Source organism: Canis lupus, chromosome 4 (assembly GCF_003254725.2).
Source record: "Canis lupus dingo isolate Sandy chromosome 4, ASM325472v2, whole genome shotgun sequence".
NCBI lineage: Eukaryota > Metazoa > Chordata > Mammalia > Carnivora > Canidae > Canis > Canis lupus.
The window spans coordinates 33,940,143-33,963,269 of NC_064246.1; the positions used below are offsets into that span (position 1 = coordinate 33,940,143).

At 51.8% G+C, this 23,127-nt stretch overlaps 1 protein-coding gene across 3 annotated transcripts in view; it reads right to left on the reverse strand.

Annotated features, from left to right (window-relative positions):
- GRID1 (glutamate ionotropic receptor delta type subunit 1) overlaps positions 1-23,127 on the reverse strand; it is a 639,650-nt gene that overhangs the window by 37,942 nt on the left and 578,581 nt on the right. For all 3 annotated transcript variants that reach the window (XM_025435395.3, XM_035715124.2, XM_035715125.2), the window contains one exon: positions 4,799-4,994. In XM_025435395.3, coding sequence (XP_025291180.1) covers positions 4,799-4,994 — 196 coding nt within the window. The remainder of the gene's footprint in view (positions 1-4,798; positions 4,995-23,127) is intronic.

Here is a 23,127-nt window from a genome sequence, read left to right on the forward strand (position 1 = left end):
TAAAGACTCCTAACTCTGGGCAACCAACTAGGGGTGGTGGAAGGGGAGGAGGGCGGGGGGTGGGGGTGACTGGGTGGCGGGCACTGAGGGGGGCACTTGACGGGATGAGCACTGGGTGTTATTCTGTATGTTGGCAAATTGAACATCAATAAAAAAGAAATTTATTATTAAAATAATAATAATAATAAATAAATAAATAAACAAAACTGCCTTCCCCTCACACACTCCTTCCTGTTCTCTCCAGGGCCCAGCCAGGGCCACCCCCTCCACGTCTGAGCAGCCACCAGCAGGAAGGAGTGGGTCGCAGAGGTGGGGCCACCGTGACACGATCCCTTCCCCTGGTTCTGATGTTGCGGAGAAGTAATCACCTCTTGCTAAGCAATTTCCCACCTAAATTGGTTTCAAGTCATTAAAAGCTGTAGCACTCCCAAAGAAAAAATAATAGCAGCTCTCTGAGGTTACCCTCTACTCCAAGCTCCTTGACTTTAGTAGCAATTAGACATCGCTCCACTCCCGAGCGCCCTCCAGAAATGGAGCCAGAGTCGCCAAAGAGTAACTGGAAATTAGAAGCGAGGTCACCCTCCCCTTGCTAAAAGAGCTTTTGGCGACGTCCCTCGGGGGGAGGGCACCCCCTCCTCACCTTTGCCAGGCTGCCTACGCTGCACAGAAGCAGGGTGTCTTTGGCTGGATTTTTCCTTAATAGTTCCTGAATTCAGGACACGACCCTCACTTGGGGCGGCGCCCCCCTCAGCCTGGTCTGCAGCTGGTGGGTGGCATTCTCCAGGTTTCTGAAGCTGTAGCCTGGCAAGGGGGTGGGGGTGGGGGGACAGGTGAGGGGCCGCCCCATGGGGGCAGGAGACAGGGAGAGTTTGAGGTAACCATTTAAATATAGGAGGCCCCCCTCCTCGCCGCTGCCTCCTAGGCCCACGAAGAGGATCTGAGAGCAAAGCTGAGCTCTCCTTCCAGTAAAAAATGCAGCCCACTCCACTTTCTGACAATACCATAAACTCACTTTTATGACACTAGTTATAAAACCCTTAACATTTGTCTAGTGCTGGCAGTCGGTCTTTTTTTTTTTTTTCTTTTCTTAAAGATCTGAATGTACGAGGGAGATTTGTGATCCCAAAGCTGGTTTGGGGTTTATAAAATGAAGGTGTCATAAAAGTAACACATCCTATGTACTGGAGAAAGATTAGGTTCTGTACCATGAAGCTACAGGCACTTGGAAGGAATCCTTTCTTTGCATCTTCCCCTACTTACCTTCTCTACGTTGCTTTAATTGTGAGTTCAGACCCTACACATCACCATGGGGGGATGATTTTTAATGTGCCAGCAATGGGCTAGGGGTGAGTAGGATGATGGGGAGACACTTCCTTGACGACCCATCTCCAGATTCATCTCCCTGCGGTGAGGGCCCTGCGGTGCTGTTTGTTCTCTTAAGGTGCACCAGGAGCGAGGCCAGCAGGCAAGGACAAAACGGCCTGGCGTCTCTAGGAGCCAACCTCTGCCTGGCTTGGTTGGGACTTACTCATCTGGAAGGGTAGGTAGGTACGCAATCCGGGATTAATCACAACCCTAGGTCCAGGACACCATGAACACACTTTTGTCCAGGAATGACCCTCTTTTTCATTAACTCATTAATCATTTTTTATAATGAGAAATGAAAAAAAAATTTTTTAGACCCTGTGAATCTGAAGCTAACACTGACCTTGACTTACATACAGTCATTTGCTCCTCTGCTCCCTGTTGCTCCGGCTCTCCCATCTGTATTAGCCACTCTCGTGGATTTTGTGCCCCATTGTTACTTGGGATGTGTGTGCGTGCATGTGTTTCACACATTTTAAATGGGGTATTAAGAAGTACGTTGTTTCCTATTAGTGGGCCCACATGAAATTGCCGTTAATGCTTTTTCTGATTCGATGTGTTATTCTGCGAAGATTCAACTGTGCTATTCCACGAAGCTGTAGGCCATTCATTTCATTGCAGGTCATATTTTTTCACCTTGTTAAAGCTCATTTGGATCATTTCCAGGGTTCTGACTCTATAAGCAATACTACCCTGACCTTTCTCACTTCTGAAGTGTGTGCAGGAGTGTCCTTTCGGCGGATACATAGGAGTGGCCTCGCTGGGTCACAGGGTATTTGAATGTTCCGTTTTATAAGAGAATAGCACGCTCATTTCCAAAGTGGTTGTACTGGGTACACTCCCACCAGCAATTAACCACCTGTTACTCCCGTCCTCTCCACCACCTCTCGTTTTATGCCAGTCTAATTGGTGTAAAATGATATACCTTTATGGTCTTGATTTGCATATCCTCGATCACTAATGATTTGGAGCATCTCTTCCTAGGCCTCCTGGCCATACGCATTGCCTCTTCTGTGAAAGGCCTGTGCAAGTCTTTTGCCCATTTTCCTGTTAAATTGTTTGAATTTTTCCTATGGATTTGGAAAAGCTCTTCCTATAACCTTGATATTCAATCCTATCTTGGTTATAATGCATCGTAAATATTCCCTCCTAGTGTGTGACTTGTCTTTTTTTTTTCTTTAAAGTGTCTAACGATGAATGGAAGTTTAATAAAGTCAAAAGTAGCCATCTTTTCCTTATAAGGAGTACTTTTTGTAGCACCGTTGCAATGAATCCTCATAAGAATCCTATGTGAATCAACCCTGGCGATCAATGGGGTGACAGATGTCGCAGCCAGATCGCCCTCACATCCAAGATGAATGGATAAAGAAGATGTGGTTTATGTATCCGATGGAATATTCCTCAGCCATTAGAAAAGACAGATACCCACCATTTGCTTCGACATGGATGGAACTGGAGGGTATTATGCTGAGTGAAATAAGTCAATCGGAGAAGGACAAACATTATATGGTCTCATTCATTTGGGGAATATAAAAAAATAGTGAAAGGGAATAAAGAGGGAAAGGAGAAAAAATGAGTGGGAAATATCAGAAAGGGAGACAGAACATTAGAGACTCCTAACTCTGGGAAACGAACAAGGGGTGGTAGAAAGGGAGGTGGGCGGGGAGTGGGGGTGACTGGGTGACGGGCACTGAGGGGGGCACTTGATGGGATGAGCACTGGGTGTTATTCTGTATGCTGGCAAATTGAACACCAATAAAAAATAAATTTATAAAAAAAAATTCTCAAAAAAAAAAAATCCTATGTGAATGGGACTATTGGCTCTCTCTGAGAGACAAAGCAAGCAGGCAGCAGAAACTCAAAGGCCATTTGGCCTAGGCCTTACATTCATAAGAAGCCTTAAGTCAACTTTGTATTCATTCTCTCCAAACAAGGTCGCCTACAGCTGCAAAGATTCACTGTCAGGGATGAAAAAAGACCTAGGAGCTCGGGGTTAGAGCGCCATCCTTTGTAATTCACTAAAAACAAAGATTTTAATAAATGCTGTAAGCAAGGGAATAGCACATTTTTTATATTGCATTCTACTATTTTTGTCAGGTTATCACTTGGGCGCGGTATCCACCATAACACGTTCTTCTGAATATTTTAAGTTTCTGAGGAGGCCCCCACAGGGCCTCTCTCTACTCTGAGAAGGTTCCAGACAGGAAGAGCGCTGTCCCCGGTTTTACATCGTTGGTGAGCAGGGAGCTGGGATTCACACCCAAGCGCGTCAGGCTTTAGAGCCCAGACACGTTCCGCTGCTCAGTGTGGCTCAACAGCAAGAAGCCATCCCGGGCGAGCTGCTGCGTGAGAACAGAAGGCAAAGGAGGAGGCGCGGAGGCAGGCTGGACTGCTCGTCTGCGCGGAGACAGCAGCCTTGCACAGGGGCACAGCTTTCTCACACCATTCACTAGCAACCTCAGGGACAGCAGCTACTGCACGGGAGGGTCCCCGGACAGGACACCACCACCAGCAGCTCCCTGATGCGACACCTGCCTTCGTCCCGCCATCTTCTTCCGCGTTGACCTTCGAGGGCTCCGCAAGCACTGTGGTGGATAAATGCCAAACACAGCCCGGACCCCAGGCATCAGAACCTACCTCGGAGTGTGACCCCCTGTCTCTGACCCCCTCATCTGTATAACGGGAGGACGATGATTAATTCAGGTCATTGTGGGCAATTATATGATATAAATGAACAGAGTCTAACCCGCTGCTGAAGAAGGTGATGGCTTTTCTGCGTCCTCCCTCTCTCTGGCCCCGGCTCCCTCTCATCTGCTCCCCTTCAGCTTCCCCCACCATAGACTCCATCCTGGGTTTGCTATCCTCATCACCATCCCCCAAACACACCTCTTTTCCAAAGCACAGGCCCCCCAGACACGCCAGGCCAACTGTCCAGTTCTCGCTCCGGGCCTTCCGCCCCTCACGTGTGCTCTTCCCCACTCTAACCCTGCCCGGGGTGTGCCCACCCTCTTCTCAACCTTGTGCCCTCAGTCCCTCCACCTCTTACCTGGTCCTCTGCTTCTGCTTTTGCTGAGTGTTCTCCCTTGGGCTGGGCAGGCCCCTGTGGGCCCCCATCCTATAAGCCCAGGAGGCAGGGGGTCTATGTCTCAGGCTTAACTTGTCTGCTCTTCACTGAAACTTTGGAAACTTAGAAGATACCTAATGAGTAGCCCCTCTGCTTCTGTTGCCAAGAACGGGCATCTTACCTAAAGAATGTGTGTACCGCACTCACGTGCCTGTGACAAATTTCTATCCAACTGGCTGAAGACGGATCGCCCTGCAGGTGACAGGGCTACTCAGAGGAGATGCTCTAGGAAGGTGTCTCCTACCTTGGAGTCGACGGTGCCCACGGCCCGTCACAGCACACACGAGGCCAAGGCCAGCTCCCGCCTACCTTCCTGATGCCTTCCGAAGGACTGGACACACAGTTGTCAGCCCCTCCATTCTTGCTGATGGTCCGCCAGAGTTCAGCAAACGTGCTGTCTTGTTCCAGGGGGTTGGTGCCCTTGGCTCGGAAGTACTCATACACGGCAGAATCCCGGACGGTGCCGTAAGATATGTCGACTTGTTTGGAGAGGTCTTGGAACGTCCTGAAAGGGCAAAAAGGCAGTGAAGGGTGGGTGTATGTCACACACTGCAGGGATATGAACGGGCTGCAAGGTTCTCCTGAGGACCAAGCCCCAGTGTGGCCCATTATCCACATTCTTCACTCCAAACCCCAAGTAGCTGCAGTTCCTCAGCCCAGAGCATGACTGGCCAGGGCCTAATCCTATCACAATGATGTTTCCTCAGTGTAGATTAATTCAATAGGGTTACTGAACACCCAAAACCAGGTCCTGTGCTGAGTTCGAGGGACAAAAGGGTGAATAAGCCATCATTCCTGCCCTCAGCCATAGAAGCATACAGACAACCACAGCATAAGAGTCAGGGCAACATGGGTGGCTGGACGTCAAAGGTCTCTAACTCCAGCGCCTACAGCACCGGGAGGAAATACATTGTTGGCAAGATTGATGATGATGATGATGATGACAAGTCCCTGCCATTTAGAACTGGTGTGGGCAGGGACACACACTCAGGATGTGCAGTGAAGAGCCATGTCCCCGCCAAAGCTTGCAGCTCTTCTAGAGTCCCACCCAGTTGTTGCATTTTGAGCACCACCCCTCAATTTGTCTTCAGTAAACAAAGAAATCTGTGATTTTATATGAAGTGTCCTGATTTTTAGGTGTTGACAATTATTAAAAGATGGCAAAGATAAAAACAAAGCACTTCTGAGAGCCTGGGGTTTGTTGTACACTGAAGGAGAAGCAGGCAGCTCAGGCCATGTGCATATTGGGGGGAGGGAGAGCACGAGGAAGGCTCAGCAGCGGATGTCTGAGCTGGGGGTGGATAAGGAGAGGCTTCCTTGGGGTAGGGGCAATAGTCAGACCGGGAAGGACCACTTGGCACAAAGCTCTCCCTCGCCTTAAATGAGCACCACCTGGTTCAGAGTGTTGAGAGATCGTCACATGTAGAATAAAATGGCAAAAAGAACAACAATCCCCTAAATGCTCTCTCTCCGGGCTCCACCTTGATCACTCTTCATTTTCTCTTCCAGAAACCTGTTTCTCCTTTGTGCCAACCAGGATCATCATCGCCGCCTCTCCCTGAGCCACCCTTTCCATGAGGGGATCCCATCTTCTTAACCTGACCTGCACACCCTTCCATCTTCTGGTCTCATCTCCAGCTGCTGCACCTGTCTCCTCGCAGCTCCAGAGCCAATGCTGATAGGAGAAATCCTACACAGTCCTCCTCTACGGCACCAGGCCATGGTGCTTCCTCTGCCTGGAACCCCTTTATCTCACTTATCCACCTGATATTTTCCTGCACACACCCTGGAGATCCAGATGCCTTCCTTCCCCGTGCAAAGCCATCACCATCCCTTTCCTTCCCGTGCCATCTCTACACCTTGCACGGTTTCTATGGCAGCATAATATCACTGTGATTTCAGAGGACAGCATCCTAGAGCGAGAGGAAGCAGATCTCGGGAGTCTAACCATCTGCCTTACCTTGAAGCTCCACCATCACTGACACTGCAGGACTGGCAGGTTAGCTCTAAACTCTCTGTGCCTCAGTCTTCAAATCTCTTAAAGCAGGGCAAGAAGCAGAGTCCATGGCATGGGGTCGCCGTTAAGCCTAACTGAGGTGCTGTGTGCTCAGCTCATAAAGCAGGGCCTGACACAAACTCAGTGGCCAGTAGCTAGTAACAATTATTCTGCACAGCAGGCTGTAAGAATTTGGAGGGCTGGGGCCGAGGCAGCCTCCTCTCTGCACCCGTGGCCCTGGATCCAGGGCTGACACCAGCCTCCACAGCATGCGCACAGAGGAGCCAGCCATGGATGCTTCCTTCTGCTCTGGGGACACACTCCACGGAGTTCCTTCAGGCCCTGCTACATGGCCCAGAAACAGAGCTCGGTATTTGTTTCCATACATTACAGATGAAAGGAAACATAAAATAACAAATTCGATGAAGAAATCTTTCTAATTATTGTTCATTATTTATATCTAATTGAAGCAAGATGTTCCTTTGCTTGAAGGGCCCCAAGGGTTGTAACTCTGTCGTAATCTGCCTGTAATGAAAGGAGGAGGAATCTTTTTTCCCACATTTTTTTTATTTTTCTCATGGTAATACAAACAAACACAAGGCTTTGATGAATGGGAAACATCAGGATGAATTACACAGTTGAGTCTAAATACTGAACTGCTCTAAATTACTGCAGTTTCCATGAGTATGGAATGAATGCGTAACTGCCAAGGAGCTCAGCACTACTGTTCCATCCCCACATTTGAAATGGAGATTTCTTCTCTCTTCTCAGTATTTATTCATGACTGTGCCCCTGGCCAGAGGCTCAGGGATCATCTCTGGATGACAAGTAGGCAGCCCGAATGTTTATGGCTTCATGTCCACTTCTGTCCCAGGAGACCTCATTGTTCCCGCCCCCAAACACCACCTCCATTTGCTGTGCCAGCCTCATGGTTCTGCCCCCACGGCCTCCATAGTTCATCTCCTGAAGCCATGAGTCATTGCAGAGGGAGCTCTCTCATCTCAGATGCGCACCTCCTCTTTCAAGGGAACTTCCCAAGCTCACTAACATGCCCAGCACACAGTAGGGATTTCCACCATCTTTCAGAGTCAATTAACACCATCAAAGGTTTAGACGGGAGGACCCAACTATACATACACCAGAGCCATCATCTCCTTGGGGCACTCTCACCCTCTCGTCAGAGTGTGCAGCTTTGGAAGGGACACAGAGGGAGGAGTAAAGGAGGACGGGAGCAGCTAGCCCGCCAGGCTCCGAGCCAACACTGGCAGTCAGAGAAAACAGATGTGCACATCAGATAGGACACCCATCCGAACAAGCGGGAGATGCCGAGCTTGGAGAAGGCAGCACCAGCACACTTAATTTAACATTTTCCTCAAATTAGTCCCTTTAGCAACAACTGCTGCAGAGTGTCGATGCACCCGCACCACAGAGGGATGAAGATCTGTCCGTCACAGCCGGTGTGACCTCCATATGCATGCCGCCACTGGCTACAGTCGTTCAACAACTCATCCTACAGCTATGGAACAGCCACGAGCTACAGCACAGAGGTTCAGAGAGCAAGGAATGAATGTTGGGCATCCTCACGGGCTTCACGGGGAGGGGTGGAACAGTGATCGGGAACTAAACGTGAGCAACGTGAAACAGGGTCCTGCCTGGGGGACCCTGGAAAGCCCAGGGGTGGAGCAGCTGGCTATGGTCAGAGCTAAGGGAAGGCTTCGCGGAAGAGGAAACGTGAAGCAGAGCCATGAAGGATGGGTGGGGGTAGCTGGATGGAGAGTCGAGGGTAAGGTGCTCCAGCAAGACAAGCTATCACCTGAGCAGGCGTTGAGAGTCCAGCAGGGACACACGCCCCAGGGCAATTCCTATGGGCTAAGATGACATAGGTTTTGGAATCCTGCAGGTGTGGGTGTGAACCCTGCCTGTGGGAGGTAGACCAGTAGTTCTCAAAGTATGGTCCTCAGAGTCACGGCATCAGCATCACCCAGGAGCCTCGAACACGTGCAGATTCTGGGGTCCACTCTCAGAACTGCTGAGTCTGACACTTGGTCGGGGGGCCCTCAGCAATCTGTGCTCGCATGGCCTTCACGGCCCCCCAGGGGGTGTGCACACAGGCCTCAGCATCACCGGAGCAGAACTTGGTCTCCCCAACTCTCACCTTTCTCACATCTGTGGTGAAAATCAAGGGTCACAGACATATGCCCCGCACGGAGTCGCTGTGTAGAAACGGCAGCCCTTCTGTGCGGCTGTCAGGAGGTAACTCAAGTGGTGGAAGCAGAGAATGGTACACAGGAGTCCTCAGTGACGGGGCCGACACGGCCACACTCGGATGGAAGCAACTCAGGACAGGCAGCTCCCCTAGACTTTTCTGGGCTCACGAGACTGAAGGCTGCCTTGGCATCTGCCCACGTGCCTCCCCACTAAGGAGCCCGCGCTCAAGCTTCTGCTGCCCAGACTGTCGCCAAGGGACATGCAAACGGCTCCTGAGCAGCATGTGATGGGCCACCTTGTGAGCAGGACACATTTTAAGTCCCCGGGATGCCCTAAGTGACAACCGGAAAGAGCCTGAACTCAGAAGGAGCATGAAGATACCCAAGTCGACCGGCAGGCCACATGGAGCTTGGTTTCTTGTGAAGAGCACGATGGTAAGGGCTTGCAGTGGCTCCCTGGGAACGCAGTGAGTGCCGGGGGCGGGAGGCGGGGAACTCCCAGGAAGGGCGTCTTTATTCGTTTATTTCTACTGAAGTGCAGTTGACACGCAATGTCCCATTGGTTTCAGGTGTATGACATGGTGACTGAGCAAGTCTGTACCTTAGGCGACGCTCAGCCCGAGTGCCGTGGCCACCTGTCACCATGCGATGCTCTGGGGACAGCAGCCGTCTGTGTTAGGGAGAGAAGTCCTGAAGAGCGTCCTTCCTGGGCTGGCCTGCGGAGGCCTGCGGTCACTGCGCAGGGTCACACCGTAGGAACGTGGCCCTGTGGTTTGCGCCCGTCCCTCGCCGTCGGTCCTCTGACAACACGCAGTGTTGAATCCTCCCGTGGCAAAGCCCGGCCTTTCCCCCGAGCTCACTTCTGAGCCAGTGTCTTTCACTCGGTTGTGCTCTACGGAAACCAGGTTTGAGACCCGGGGAGGGGCTCCTCTGCACCTCCTGCCCGGGGGGGCTTATCCGGGGGGTCTCCCCTAGACGAGGCACGGCTGGCTCCCACGAATGCACCCGACTGCCTGGCAAAGGGCCTTGCAAGCAGCGTCCGCCTCTGCAAGCCGTGCCCTCGCGTGGAACAGGCACTCGGGCAGCCCCACGCGGTCTCCTCCGGCTGCGGCCAGGGGTGCCCCGCCGGCTCGGTGCCGCCCCCCTCCCTCCCTGTACCTTTCTCCGTGAATCCGTCTTACTATTTCCTAGATACGTTTTCATTAACAAAGAGATAAATGCGTTTGCAGCATGAGGAAAATCAATGATACAGAATTTATAAATACATCTTTGCATGTTACAGAGAGATTTACGTTGGCAATAGAGATAAATGCCCTCGTAGCAGGAGCAGAATCAATGTACAGTACAGGTAAAGCAGATTTTAACAACTGCGGGGCTGCCGTAATCACAGCCCGACAAATCCAAATCCCAAAGCCCCGTTATCATTCCGTAAAAGGAAAAGAATATAGTGGAAGGACCCCAAAGGCATGGCAGGGTGGGGGTGCTCTGCCTCGTAATCTGAAGGTGTTTCAGCTACGGCCCACAGATGCCTTGACGTGGACCCAGCAGCCTGGACCCATCGCTCCCGTCCGATCCTCTAGGAAGGACGCTGTGCGAGTCACTTGGGATTGCCTGGCTGGGTTCGCCAGACCGCTGATGGGGACATCGGGCATCGGTGCCCCCAGCTCCCACCTCCCACGGGGCCCCTCTGGCTCTCCCCCCACACAGCACTCTCCCATCCGGGGCTTTGCCAATCCCTGTTCTCGCCTCCCCCACCCCAGGGTCCCTCAAGGTGGATTGGGCCTCAAGCGAAGGCTGAGACACCCCAAGATGCCTCCCAACCTTGGGTTCTGAAAGGCTTCACAAGTGCCTTCGTTCATTCATTCATTCATTCATTCATTCATTCTTCTTCATTCATTCATTCATCCACAAGCCCATTTCCTCGGCATCTGCTTGCATCAAGCGTGGCCCTCGGGGGCCAGCGTGGGGAGCACAGAGTTCCCGCCCTCCTGGCTTCTGTGTGGCGGCGGTAGGGAGGCGGAGACACACATGGACACAGGCACAAACACACAAATAATTAAGGCACGCCAGGGTCAGCAAGCTTTCTGGAAAGGGGGGGAAGCACACAGGTGCGGGCGACAAGGGCCTCGCACGCTCTGGCCCTTTGTGCTTTTGTTTTTCTAGAATGCTTTGAAAATGTTTCCAAAAACAAAAACCGTCTCAGCTTACAGGCTGCTCCTGCGGCCTGCAGGGGCCGTGGTCGGCAGACCCCTAATGGCATACCTGGTGACCAAAGGTGCTAGAAGATTAAGAAAGCAGAGTAAGGATGCTAGAGAATAAGGGAGGAAGTGATTAGATCAAGTGCACAGGGCGGGGGGTGGGAGGGGATGGCCACCGAACCTGACACGGGGGGCAGGTGCTTCGGGGCCCCCTGAGGGCGCCCTGGGGAGTGGGCTGACACCTGGAGAAGCCTTGCCTCCCGGGGAGCAGAGACGGGCAGGCTCCAAGTCCGTCAGCCTGTCCTTCCCTAGCACAGCTTGGCAGGGCCCCCGTCATCGTGGAAGCCCAAGGGTCCCTGGGGTGGTGCACGCAATCCTCTGGAGGCTGCTGGCCATGGCAGTGACTGCAGGTGTGAATCCCAGCGGGGACAACTGCCAGGCTACAACCTCCTGGGGATGCTTGGTGACCCACCGGGAGGAGGGAGGCGGGGCCCACGACAGGGAGCCACGTCCTTGACCAAGTCCTCACCTTGAAAGGCGAGCCCTGCGGCGGCCACAGAGGGGGATACACGCTCAGCGCCCAGCGCCCAGTCACATCCACCCCCCTCCCCACCCCACCACCTGCATTGTTTTCTCTCTACAATTCCCTTTCCATTTTTCGGAATGCTGTTGACATAAAAAGATGCCCCAAATAAACTCCTATGAAAGGACTGTATTTATAGACAGTATATTTGCATTGGGGTAAAAAGTAACCATTACTAAAGGTAAATAAATAGAGGAACAAAAAGAGGGAGGGGGGGATAAGTACTGAGTGGTGGCGAGACTTCCAGTTTTTACAAACGTGTTTCTGTAAATTTTGCATTTTTTTAATTACACTGTAAACACAACACAAATCCTTAAACATTTAAAACCCTGCTGCTGCCCAAGGGACGCTGTGGGCTATCCACGCTCTCCGTGCGCCCCGTGTGCACCCTGGCCAGCTGCGCAGGGCCGCAGGGACCCGCGGAGGGGAGAGCGGCCCCTCTGCTGCCCCACGAGCTCCTGCCCTGCAGGCTGACCCTGAGGGCTGGGCCGTTGGGGGCAGCCAGGGCCTATGGGACGGAGGGCCCTCCCCGACAAAGGCTGCAACCTCCCTCTCTGGCACATGCCCTGCCTGCTGTCCTGGGGGAGGGGGGCAACGTTTCTGAAAGGTGGGCCCACGTGCTCAGGTGCTTCTGGTCTGCCAACTCGGCCTAGACCCTGGAAGTGAGCAGGGCTCAGTAACGGGCCCCAAGGGAGGGGGCCGGGTCGGATGGCGCTGGGCCAGGGACTGAGCGGAGGCCCTGGGGTGTGTCGGAGGCTGAGCATCCACATCCTCCACTAAGTCAAAACCGGGGACCCCTAAAAGCCTCGGTAAAGGGTGCTCAGTCTGGAAGCCTCTTGCATTCCAGATCCGTCTCATCCAGCCTCAGGTTCCTCAGCTCTCCGAGCCTCCACGCCTCCACACAGGCTCGCTATCTGTCCACCCTCCGTGCCCTGCCTTCTGCACAGGACTAAACCCCTCCTATACTCCCTCCCATCCTAGGGATCATCTCCGCTGACATCTCCAGCGGGCACAACGGATGCCCCACCCCCAGGATCCAGGCCCTGTCACATCGACCCCCTTGGACTTCATGTGTCCATCGACACGTCTGTCTCCCCACCTCAACGGTGAGCCCCACTGGGGCTGAACTCTGCCCATGTCTGGCTCCCTATGACCCCACACTGAGACTGAAGACAAGAGGTGCTGACTTCGTGTTTTCTGGAAGAATCAACTCTGGTTTACAACAACTCTGTGTTTATAGCTAAATATCATGGGGGGAACAAAATCTAGGCTGGAGACCAGCGTGGTGATAGGTCTCACTGTAGAATCACGACCACTAACCTCAGGTGGACCTCGTGCTGCCTGTCGGGCTTCCAGACTCCCCTCCTCGATTCATCCTGTCCCTGGATGACTCTCAGACGATGACCCTGCTTCCCATCTCTTAAGACAGTAGAAGCAATAGTAGAGAACTTTGCTTCTCTATCAAGAACTTCCTTTCCTGGAGGCAGAACATGAAAGACTCCTGACTCTGGGAGATGAACTAGGGGTGGTGGAAGGGGAGGTGGGCGGGGGGTGGGGGTGACTGGGTGACGGGCACTGAGGGGGGCGCTTGACGGGATGAGCACTGGGTGCTATTCTATATGTTGGCAAATTGAACACCAATAAAAAATAAATTTATTTTAAAAATTAAAAAAGAAAAAGAACTTCCATTCCTAAAACCACTGAATACCTGCTGGCCCTACTTTTAAATGGCGGTCTGTCCTTGCTCCAAATGACGTCTTACTCTGTCTCCTGGAGCCCAGACATCCTTGCCTTCTCAAATACATTGCTCTTCCAGTTGCCACCTCTACCTCCTACATCATCAAATTGCTTCTCTCTACGGATCATTTCCATCAGCATGGAACACAAACATCTTCTGTCTTTAAAAAAGAAGAAAAAATAAAACCCAACTAACTCATTCTTTGAGATCATGCCCTCCTGCAACCACTCTCCAGTTCTTCTGGGAAGGTATCCATAGTCACTGTTCCCATTTCTTATCAACCTACCTTGATTAAGTTTTCATCCCAACACTGAACTGAAACTGTCTTTGTCAAGGTCATTAACGATCTCCCAAAGACGGCAGCAAATCCCCACTCCAGTGGAATTTGACAAACTTGACCACTCTGTCCTTCTTGAAGGCTTTCCCTCACTTGGCTTCTGGGACATGACTCTTTCTTAGTTCTCTCACCTCGCAGGTGCCTCCCTATCCCTCTCCTTTCCACTCCTTCTCTTCCCAGACTCTGAATCTTGGGGTGTCACAGGTTCAGCCCACAGATTCCCTCTCTTCTCTAGTGACATCCCTTTCACCATGATCTGGTCAAGTCAACCGGCTGCAAATACATCTACACCCTGATGCCTCCAAGGGGCCACCCCAGTCCTGACCCATCCCGTTGAATTCTAGCAAATTGCCCACACTCGACATCTCCATTTGGATGGTTAATAGGGCCCGAGACAGAACACGTTCAAACCCAAGCTCTTGAATTGGGAGCCCAAGAACCCACCACCAAACCTATTCCTCCTTTCCTTTGTCCGTGTCCAACGAACATGCCTCTATTTTTTGAGATGCTGTGGACAAAGCCTTGGAATTCCTGCTGATTCCTCTCTTCCTTGTGTATCTCACACACTATCTCAGCATATTTTCTCTCTTCTATCATTGAGAGAGCTCCAGAAGCAGACTATGTCTCATCACCTTCACCGTGTACCACTCTGTGTCTTAGGTGGATACTGGGGCCGTCTCCCCATGGTCTCCCTGCCTCCACCTTTCAGTCAACAATCTATGCCTCAGGGCGATGGGCAGAATGATCCTTTTAAAGTCTAAGTCACATCATGTCACCTCTTTGTCCAAAATCCTCAGTTGCTTCCTCTCTCTCGAAGAAACACCCCAAATCCTCACACGGCCTGAAGAGTCCCACACGACCAGAACCCAACACCTCTGCTCTCATCACACTGGCTTATCTTCCCTTCCCACCCCAGGGTTTCTGTAGCTGTTTTCCCTCTTCCCAAATACTCTTCGCTCACATCTTTAATTGGCTCACTTCCTCAGTTGTCTTGGGTCTCTGATCAAATGTCACCTTCTCCGTGAGGCCTCTGCTGACAGCCCTATATAAAATACCACACTTCTTAAATTATAGGATAAAAGCAAAGAAAGATATCACAGGTTTTTAATGTCAGTTCTCTCCCTAGAATGGGACTTGGTCGTTGGGTTTACTGCTACACCACCAGTGCCGACAACTGCATGACCAATCATCCTGGTTTGCACAGGGCAGAGAGATTTCCTGGGACACAGGACTTCCAGTGCTAAAACCAGGATAGTTGCAGCCAAACTGGGATAATTTGCATCCCTACTTACAACAGTGCCCGGCACAGAGCAGACACTCGAATAAATATGGGTTATTATTATGTGCATGAATAATATATTAATGAATTCGCTTTTTTTCTCACTTTCCAAATGGGTAGGTTGGATATTGCGTTGGAAAGGTCTTTGTCTTGAGTTGACCATTCTCCTTTCAGGACAAAAGCGGGTCAGTCATCTGCAGAGAGGCAGGCATAATGACGGCTTGAGACTTGAATAGAGGAACTGTATGCAGCTTTGAGCCAGGACACACAGCACACAGCTATGCGGTCAGAGTCGGCCCAGGAACCAGCCACCGAGGAACTCGGGGATGGGACCGGGTCATCCCCAGGCTTCCTCCTCAGGATACTGAAGCTTCAAGACCCAGCTTCTCTGTGGATCTAAGGGAAGCAGCATTGGCAAAGAGAATCCTCTGGTCCTGAACCCTCCATGCAGTCTGCTTCCCTGGCTCCCATGCCCCTTGCCCTCCGGGAGAGTCCTGCGCAAAACAGCCCCGCCAGCCGGCAGTACCTCCACGCCAGGAACACGGCTGACTCCCAGCTCTCAACACCCGCAAATATTTGCTGCCACAAATCAATACAAAAGCAGGATGCACCATTAACCTTTAATATATCAGTGCTGGGACTCTTAATCCATTATGAGGCTGTCATAAATGTGACCGAAATGCAAATGGGAGCAGCAGCCCTTCGGGAGGATGTGAAGGTGCCTTCATTGCCTCCTGGCACAGCCTGCGTCCCCCTCTGCTCCAGAGAAACAGCCTGAGTCTCTCCTCTTACTGCCGGCTTTTGTTTTCACTGTCCTTCCCTCCCTCTTCTCCTTTCTCGATGTCTGACTGAGCCCCTCAATTATGTCAGCTTCCCAGGCAGTCACTCGATAGGCTGCAAGAAAGCTGGAATAATGCTAACTTCCAGTCACTGTGCTAACACTTCATTTGTGTTGCTTCATTAACCTTGGCTGAACTCTTACATAAAGTCATTATTAACCCCCCATTTTAGAGATGAAGAAATCAAGGCTCAAGGAGATTAAGCAGCCCATGGAAGGCTGGAGAGGCAGAAAGTAGGAGAGCTGTCTTTCCACTCAGCACCTTTCCACCCACCTGACTGTCATCCCGCAGTGATGTCAAGCAGCCCGCCACGTGGGCAGGATGAACGAGCAGACAGTCAAAAATACCAGGCGAAACGCACTGTTGGCAGGAAGCTCAGGGTAGTTGGGACACGCTGGTGAGCCAACCGCAGCTCCGCGGAAGAGAGACTGGGGTGGGGGCCTGCAGGGAAGGTCAGCAGAAAAGTGAGGCTTAAGTTCCGCCTTAAGGAGCAACCAGAAGCAGATGCATGGAGGAGACGGACAAGAGATGTTCTGGGCGAGGGTGACCGTACACTCAAACCACGGGGGTTTGGAGGGTGAACCCTCTGGGAACTACTACCAGGTAAGGGAGCGGGAAGGGTCAATAACTAGGAAGCTACTATGGAGAGGACCAAGGGCTAATTACTTAGAAACTACTGAGGACACTGGAATGAGATGGAAGCTCAGACCTGATGGAGGAGGAAGGGCTGACGTCCCCCAGATGATTCCAGCCCCAGAGAACAGGTGCGCACCTGTGTACACCAGGCGGTGGGGAAACTGCGGGAAGCAGGGCTGAGGAGCCATGGTGAACCCGTGCACTTGTACACGTGTGTGCACGTGTGCAGGTGTCCGTGTGTTTAGGGCCTGGGCGTGTACACGTAGGAGTGTGCCTGGCGGGACCCCAGGGTGCGAGGAAGGGGGCCAGGCGGAGGGGGCGCTGCTGGGGGCTGGGACGCTCAGACGGAGAGATGTCATGCACTGTGACAGGCTTGAAAAGAAAGGAGCAGCGAGGGGCTCCTCGGGTGGAACAGCGACCGCACGGGAGGCAGATTTGTGTGACAAGGAGCCAAACAAAGCAGCCAGCGCGGGGATCGTGTCTCATGCCACGTCTGCCCACCTGAGCTTGTTTCTGGGCCTGGAAAGCAGAGACCCGGGCTCTCCCCACACGGGGAAGCGGGGAAGAAACCTGGAGCACGCGCGAGCCTGTTACTGAACAACACAGAACCGACTGCAATTAAACGCGAAGCTACAAGACGCTGGCTGTTCTGAATCCGTGGGCAGAAAAATCACTTCAACGAGGAGACAAGACTGATGGGGAGGAGAAGGGAGGGCGGCGGGAGGAGAACGGCACGCTGTATTGTTGGCGGTCTGGTTTGGGCACAGGGATGGCGAGAGGCCCTACTCGGTGTCAAGTGCCGCATGAGGCTCGGCTCGTTTCATCCCTAGAATCAGCCTTTGTGATAAGTGATTCATCTCGCCTGATCCATGAGGAAGTGATGAGGTTTTCTGGGCATGAGAACCAGGTGGGGCTCGCTGGCCGGCCTGATGCTGAGCTTCTCGGGCCTGTGTTTCTAAGACACTCGAGATCCTCTATCAGCTCCGACCAAGGATGGTGTCTGTGCCACAGGCCATCCAGTGATAACTGGTTTTGACTTGGACAAAAGGCTCTTCAAGTGCCATTAGCAATGCCGGGTGCCAGCCATACACCCCGGGAGCCTTCGGGGCCTGCGCCGGGCACTCTCTCTGGTGGGGCCTGCTGGTCGCCGTGGGTGCCTTCATCAGAGACACATGGCCTACACTGCAGCATCTGATGCTGGCAGGACTGCCCATGATCCTGCTTTTTGCTTAAGATAATCATCCATCCCATTAACTTCTTAGGGTTTGGGCAGGACACTTGGGACTACTCTGCCAACGCCCACCAGGAAGCTGTCCGACGGGAGCAACACCCCCAGCTGCAGAGCACGAGATGAATCACCAAAGGGTGGCTATTGGGGAAGTACGCCGTAGCTTCCACGGCCCAGAGGACAGGGAGGAAAGCACTGGCATGTATGGCATCCAAACACATGCAGGCCTATGCTATTCCCTCCTTATTGAATCCTCCTGACGGCCCTGGCGGAAGCTATCACACTCCTTATTCTCAGAACCCCGAGAGCTGAACTAAGTTGCCCAAGAGTTAGAGACGCACACCAGCTTACCTGGGACCTACCGCCAGCCAGAACTAGAGCCGGGCTCACAAACCAGTCTGATGGGGCTCCGAAGGCTGGCCCTGCCATGACCTGCTACGCTCTTGAGAAGTGGGAGCAATGTGGTCCACTTGGGAGCTCTCAGACCGGAGGTCTGGGGCCTGGGTTCCGGCTCTGAGGGGCACACACGGCCACGCAGGGCTAGGGTTCCCAACTTTGACACTGGGGTCAGGTTATGGTGGAGAATTTCCCCCCGACACTTGCCAGCCCTGGGCCCGGGGTAAGCCCCCCCCCCCCCACCGGTGCATCAGTTTCCCTCTCTGTACAATGGGGATGTCCACGGGTTGAGCCCAACGCAGCGAGAGCAGTGCAGGCCCATGGGGGACACCTGGTATGTGGTCGCATCCACGAGCCCAGTGATTCGACGGGAGATTTGTGCTGTATTACGGTGACAGGATGCCCGTCTCTGCGACGGGTCCGGAAGTGGCTGGCTTGGCTAGCACAGGGTTTGTCTGTTTCGAATTTGAATGCTTTTAACGTGGGCGCGCCATCTCCCGGTCACCCCGAACCCTCGCACTCTCCCCGGTCTTAAACCCACACTGACCCCCTCGTCTTGCCCTGTAAACCTCTGTGATTGAAACCCCCGGCCACGACGAGCCCTCCGAGCTCCTCACGGTGGTATTTCACGACTCTATCGCCTGGGTTGGCACTGAATCCTTATCTCATTTAGGATTCTCTCTCCAACAAAGCAGCACCGTGGACTGTTTTCCCTGAAACGTGGCTGTTTTTTCTCTGAAAACTAGAATCTCATTTTGAAGCCTGTCGGGACTCAGAGCTACCGTGGGGAGGATCTCACAAAGAACAGGCCTCTGCCAATTTAAACTCAGCATGCCTGGACACCAGGAGCTTTGCCTCTATGGAGGGTCTGCAGTCACCTCCCCGGCATCAGGGTCTGCCGGGGCTTGTCTTCAAGTCCTGTCAAGGCCACGGCCATACCACACTCGACAGGGCAAAGGTCTCCGTGGGCCTCCCTGACTCTCAGCAACACAAGACTGTCCCCACAGGGCCTCGGGATGAAAGACAACGCACCAAACCCAGCCACAGACTCCAGGTAGAGCCATTCCCTTCCTCGGTAGGGCAAGAGAAGCTCTTGGCAGGAAGGGTTGACAGTGAATATTAGGAAGAAGCTGCCTGCCGTCTTCAAGAGAAAAGAGCCTGCCATGGGATCCCTCAGAGGCCTGTGCTATTCAAAGTCGGTGTGCTTTCTTTGTCCCTTCAGATAGCTGTGTCCCCCTGAAGTGTCCCCCTCCTGCCACAGTCACAGGGCAGCGGGCCAGGCAGGGCAGAGGCTGCCTCCCGTTCCAGAGACCGAGACCCAACTGTATCTGCATGTCGATGCCCAGATCACAAGAGTCACTCAGTACACAGTACGTCTCGCTGTGTTTGAGTGGACGAATGACGTGTAAGCCACATACCTCTGCTGCCTCATGCATTTCCTCACCTTCTTTTCTATTCTGGATGTTCCGGTCAGACAAACGGGTTGCTGAAAGCTCTCTAGAAAGGCCTTTTTTTTTTTTTTTTTTTAAGATTGATTGATTGATTGATTGATTTATGACAGATACAGAGAGAGAGAGGCAGAGACACAGGAGGAGGGAGAAGCAGGCTCCATGCCGGGAGCCCGATGCGGAACTTGATCCCGGGACTCCAGGATCGCGCCCTGGGCCAAAGGCAGGCGCTAAACCACTGAGCCACCCAGGGATCCCCTAGAAAGGCCTTTTTGAAAAATACCCCTTATGGGTGTGACCAGCCAGTCTGGAGAAAACAAGGGTAAAGGGATCTGAGGGAGGTTGGCATGAGGAGACCACCAGCTGGGAGGGGGCTCAGATGCAAGGAGGAGAGGTTATCATGCACCATGGGACTCAGCATGGTGCCGTGGGAAGGGCAGGGCCATCCAATGGAGCCCACCTCTCCAGCCCCGCACACGGTTCTCTCATCCCTCTTCCCATGCTCCTCCCTGCTGACGTTGGCCAATGCCAACCAGAGGCAGCCCCCTGTCTTGCACACGCCAGCACTTATCTCCAGGGAGGAGGCCACATTGTCCCCGTGCCTGAAGGAGCCATGTACAGTGTGTTAGGCCTACCAGGGGAACTCGGGTGACCAGAGCTGCATTCTGAGTTTCAGGAGGCGCGGCTCCCTGCCGCTGGCATGACCGTGTTCTGAGTGGGAGGCTATGGTGAGTTCTGACCACGATGCTTGTCTGGCCAATCCTCCACGGATCCCCATTTCTTTCAGAACAGGGCGGCCCCTCCTAAACATGAGGGCCTTCTAAGCCCTCTAGAACTCATGCCTACCTGGTCCTCCAGCCAGCACGTCTATATTTCCTGTCCTGGCCACTCTGTTCCTCAAGACCACTGGGCTTCCCCTCACCTCTGGTCCTTCCTATCTGCCATGTGGCCACTTCTCCTTCCTAAACACACAGCTACCCCCTCATCTTCTAGGTCTTGGGTTACATATCACTACCTCCAGGACTCAGCTTAAAACTCTCTCTGTTATGGCTTGAACTATGTCCCCAAAATAGGTATGTCAGCGTCCTAACCCCCAGGACCTCAGAACATGACCCTGTTTGGAGACAGCGTCTTTACATCTTTACAGAGGCAGTCAATCTCAATGAGGTCATTAGAATGGGCCGTAATCCAATGATTGGTGTCCTTATAGAAGAGAAACTTGGACACGTCATGCACGCTGGGAGAATGCCACACGAAAATGAAGCTGAGATCAGGGTAATGAATGCATCCACAGGCCGAGAAATTCCAAAGATTTCCAGCAAACCCCCAGAAGCCAGGAGAGACACACGGAAGAGAGTCTGCTGTAGTCCGGGGAAGGAACCAACCCCACCGACACCTTGTTCTCCAACTGTCAGCCTCCAGAATGGGAGGCAACGGATCTCTGTTCAGTCACCCAGTTGCAATGCAGACATACCTCGCTTTACTGCGCTTCACTCTACAGGGCTTTGCAGACATTGCGTGTTTTACAGACTGAAGGATCGTGGCAACCCTGTGTCAGCAAATCTACTAGCACTGTTGGCCCAGCAGCATTTGCTCACTTCATGTTCCTGTCATATTTCAATAATTCTTACAATATTTCAAACTTTTTCATTATTATTATATCTGTTGTGGTGATCTATGACCAGTGATCTTTGACGCTACTATTGTAATTGTACCACAACTGCACCCAGAGAAGGCGGCAGACTTAATAAATGTGTGTGTTCTGACTGCCCACTGACCAGCCATTCCCCTCATCTCTCTCCCTCTCCCCGGGCTTCCCTATTTCCTGAGACACAACAATATTGAAATTAGGCCATTTAATAACCCTACAATTGCCTCTATGTGTCCAAGCAAAAGGAAGAGTTGCAGGTCTCTCACCTTAAATCAAAAGCTAGAAATGATTCAGCTTAGTGAGGAGAACCTGTCAGAAGCTGAGATAAGCCAAAAGCTAGGCCTTTTGTACCAAATAGTTATCCAAGCTGTGAATGTAGAGGGAAAGTTCTTGAAGGAAATTAAAAGCACTACTCCAGTGAACACACAAATGATAAGAGAGTGAAACAGCCTTATTGCTGATAGAGAGAAAGTTTCCGTGGTCTGGAGAGAAGATCAAGCCAGCCACAACATTCCCTCAAGCCAAAGCCTCATCCAGAGCAAGGTGCTAACTCTCCTCAATGCCGTGAAGGCTGGGAGAGGCAAGGAGGCTGCAGGAGGGAAGCTGGAAGCTGCAGAGATTTAAGGTTCCCGAGGTTTAAGGAAAGAGGCCATCGGCGTAACATGCAAGTGCGAGCTGAAGCGGCCGGTGCTGATGTAGAAGATGCAGCAAGTTATGCGGAGGACCTAGCTAAGGCAATTCAGGAAGGCAGCAACACACCACAATGGATTTTCAATGAAGACAAAACACCTTCTACCAGTGAAGATGCTTTCTAGGACTCTAATAGCTACGGGGAAGTCAATGCCGGACTTCAAAGCCTCAAAGGACAGGGGCCAATGCAGCTGTTGACTAAGATGAAGGCACTGCTCATTTAGCATTCCAAAAGTCCTGGGGCCCTTAAGAATTATGCTAAATCTACTCTGCCTGCGCTCAATAAATGGAACAACAAAGCTTGAATGACTGTGCATCTGTTTACAACTCAGTTTACTGAATATTTTAAGGCAACTGTTGAGACCTATGGCTCAGAAGAAAAGATTCCTTTCAAAATATTACTCTCCCTGACAATGCAGCTGGTCACTCAAGAGCACTAATGGAGACGTACAATGAGATTAATGTTGTTTTCACACCTGCTAACACAACAGCCCTCCTGCAGCCCATGGATCAAGAATAATTTCAACTTTCAAGTCTTATTATTTAAGAAATATATTCTGTAATACATTGCTGCCATTGACAGGCATTCCTCTGACAGATCTGGGCAAAGTAAATGGAAAACCTTCTGGAAAGCATTCACCATTCTAGACACCATGAAGAACACTCAGGACTCATGGGCAGAGGTCAAAGTGTCACAATTAACCAGAGTTTGAAAGAAGAAGTTGATTCCATCCCTCAGGGATGACTTTGAGGGATTCAAGGCTTCATGGAGGAAGCAAGTGGAGATGTGGTGGCAACAGCAAGAAAACGAGAAGTAGACCTGAAGCCTGAAGACATGACCGAATTGCTGCAATCCCACGATCAAACTTGAATGGATGAGTAGGTGCCTCTTACGGATGAGCAAAATCAAGGGATTTCTCATGATGGAAACCACTCTTGGTGAAGACTGTTGAAATGACAACAGAAGATTCAGAGGACTCCACAAACTTAGTTGATAAAGCAGCAGCGGGGTTTGAGAGGATTGACTCCAATTCTGAAATAAGTTCTACTGTGAGTAAAATGCTATCAAATACGCACAGCGCACTACAGAGCTATTGTTCATAAGCGAGTCAGTTGATGCAGCAAACTTCACTTTTGTCTTGTTTTAAGAAATTGCCCCAGCCACCCCAGCCTTCAGCAATCACCATCCTGATCAATCAGCAACCATCGGCATGGAAGTAAGACCTTCCACCAGCAAAAAGTTTATGATTCACTGAAAACTCAGATGATGGTTAGGATTTTTTAACAATAAAGTATTTTTAAATTAATATACATGCATTGTTTTGTTAGGCCTAATGCTATTACACACTTAAATAGACTACACTATAGTGTAAACATAGCTTTATATGCACTGGGAACCCCTAAAATTCATT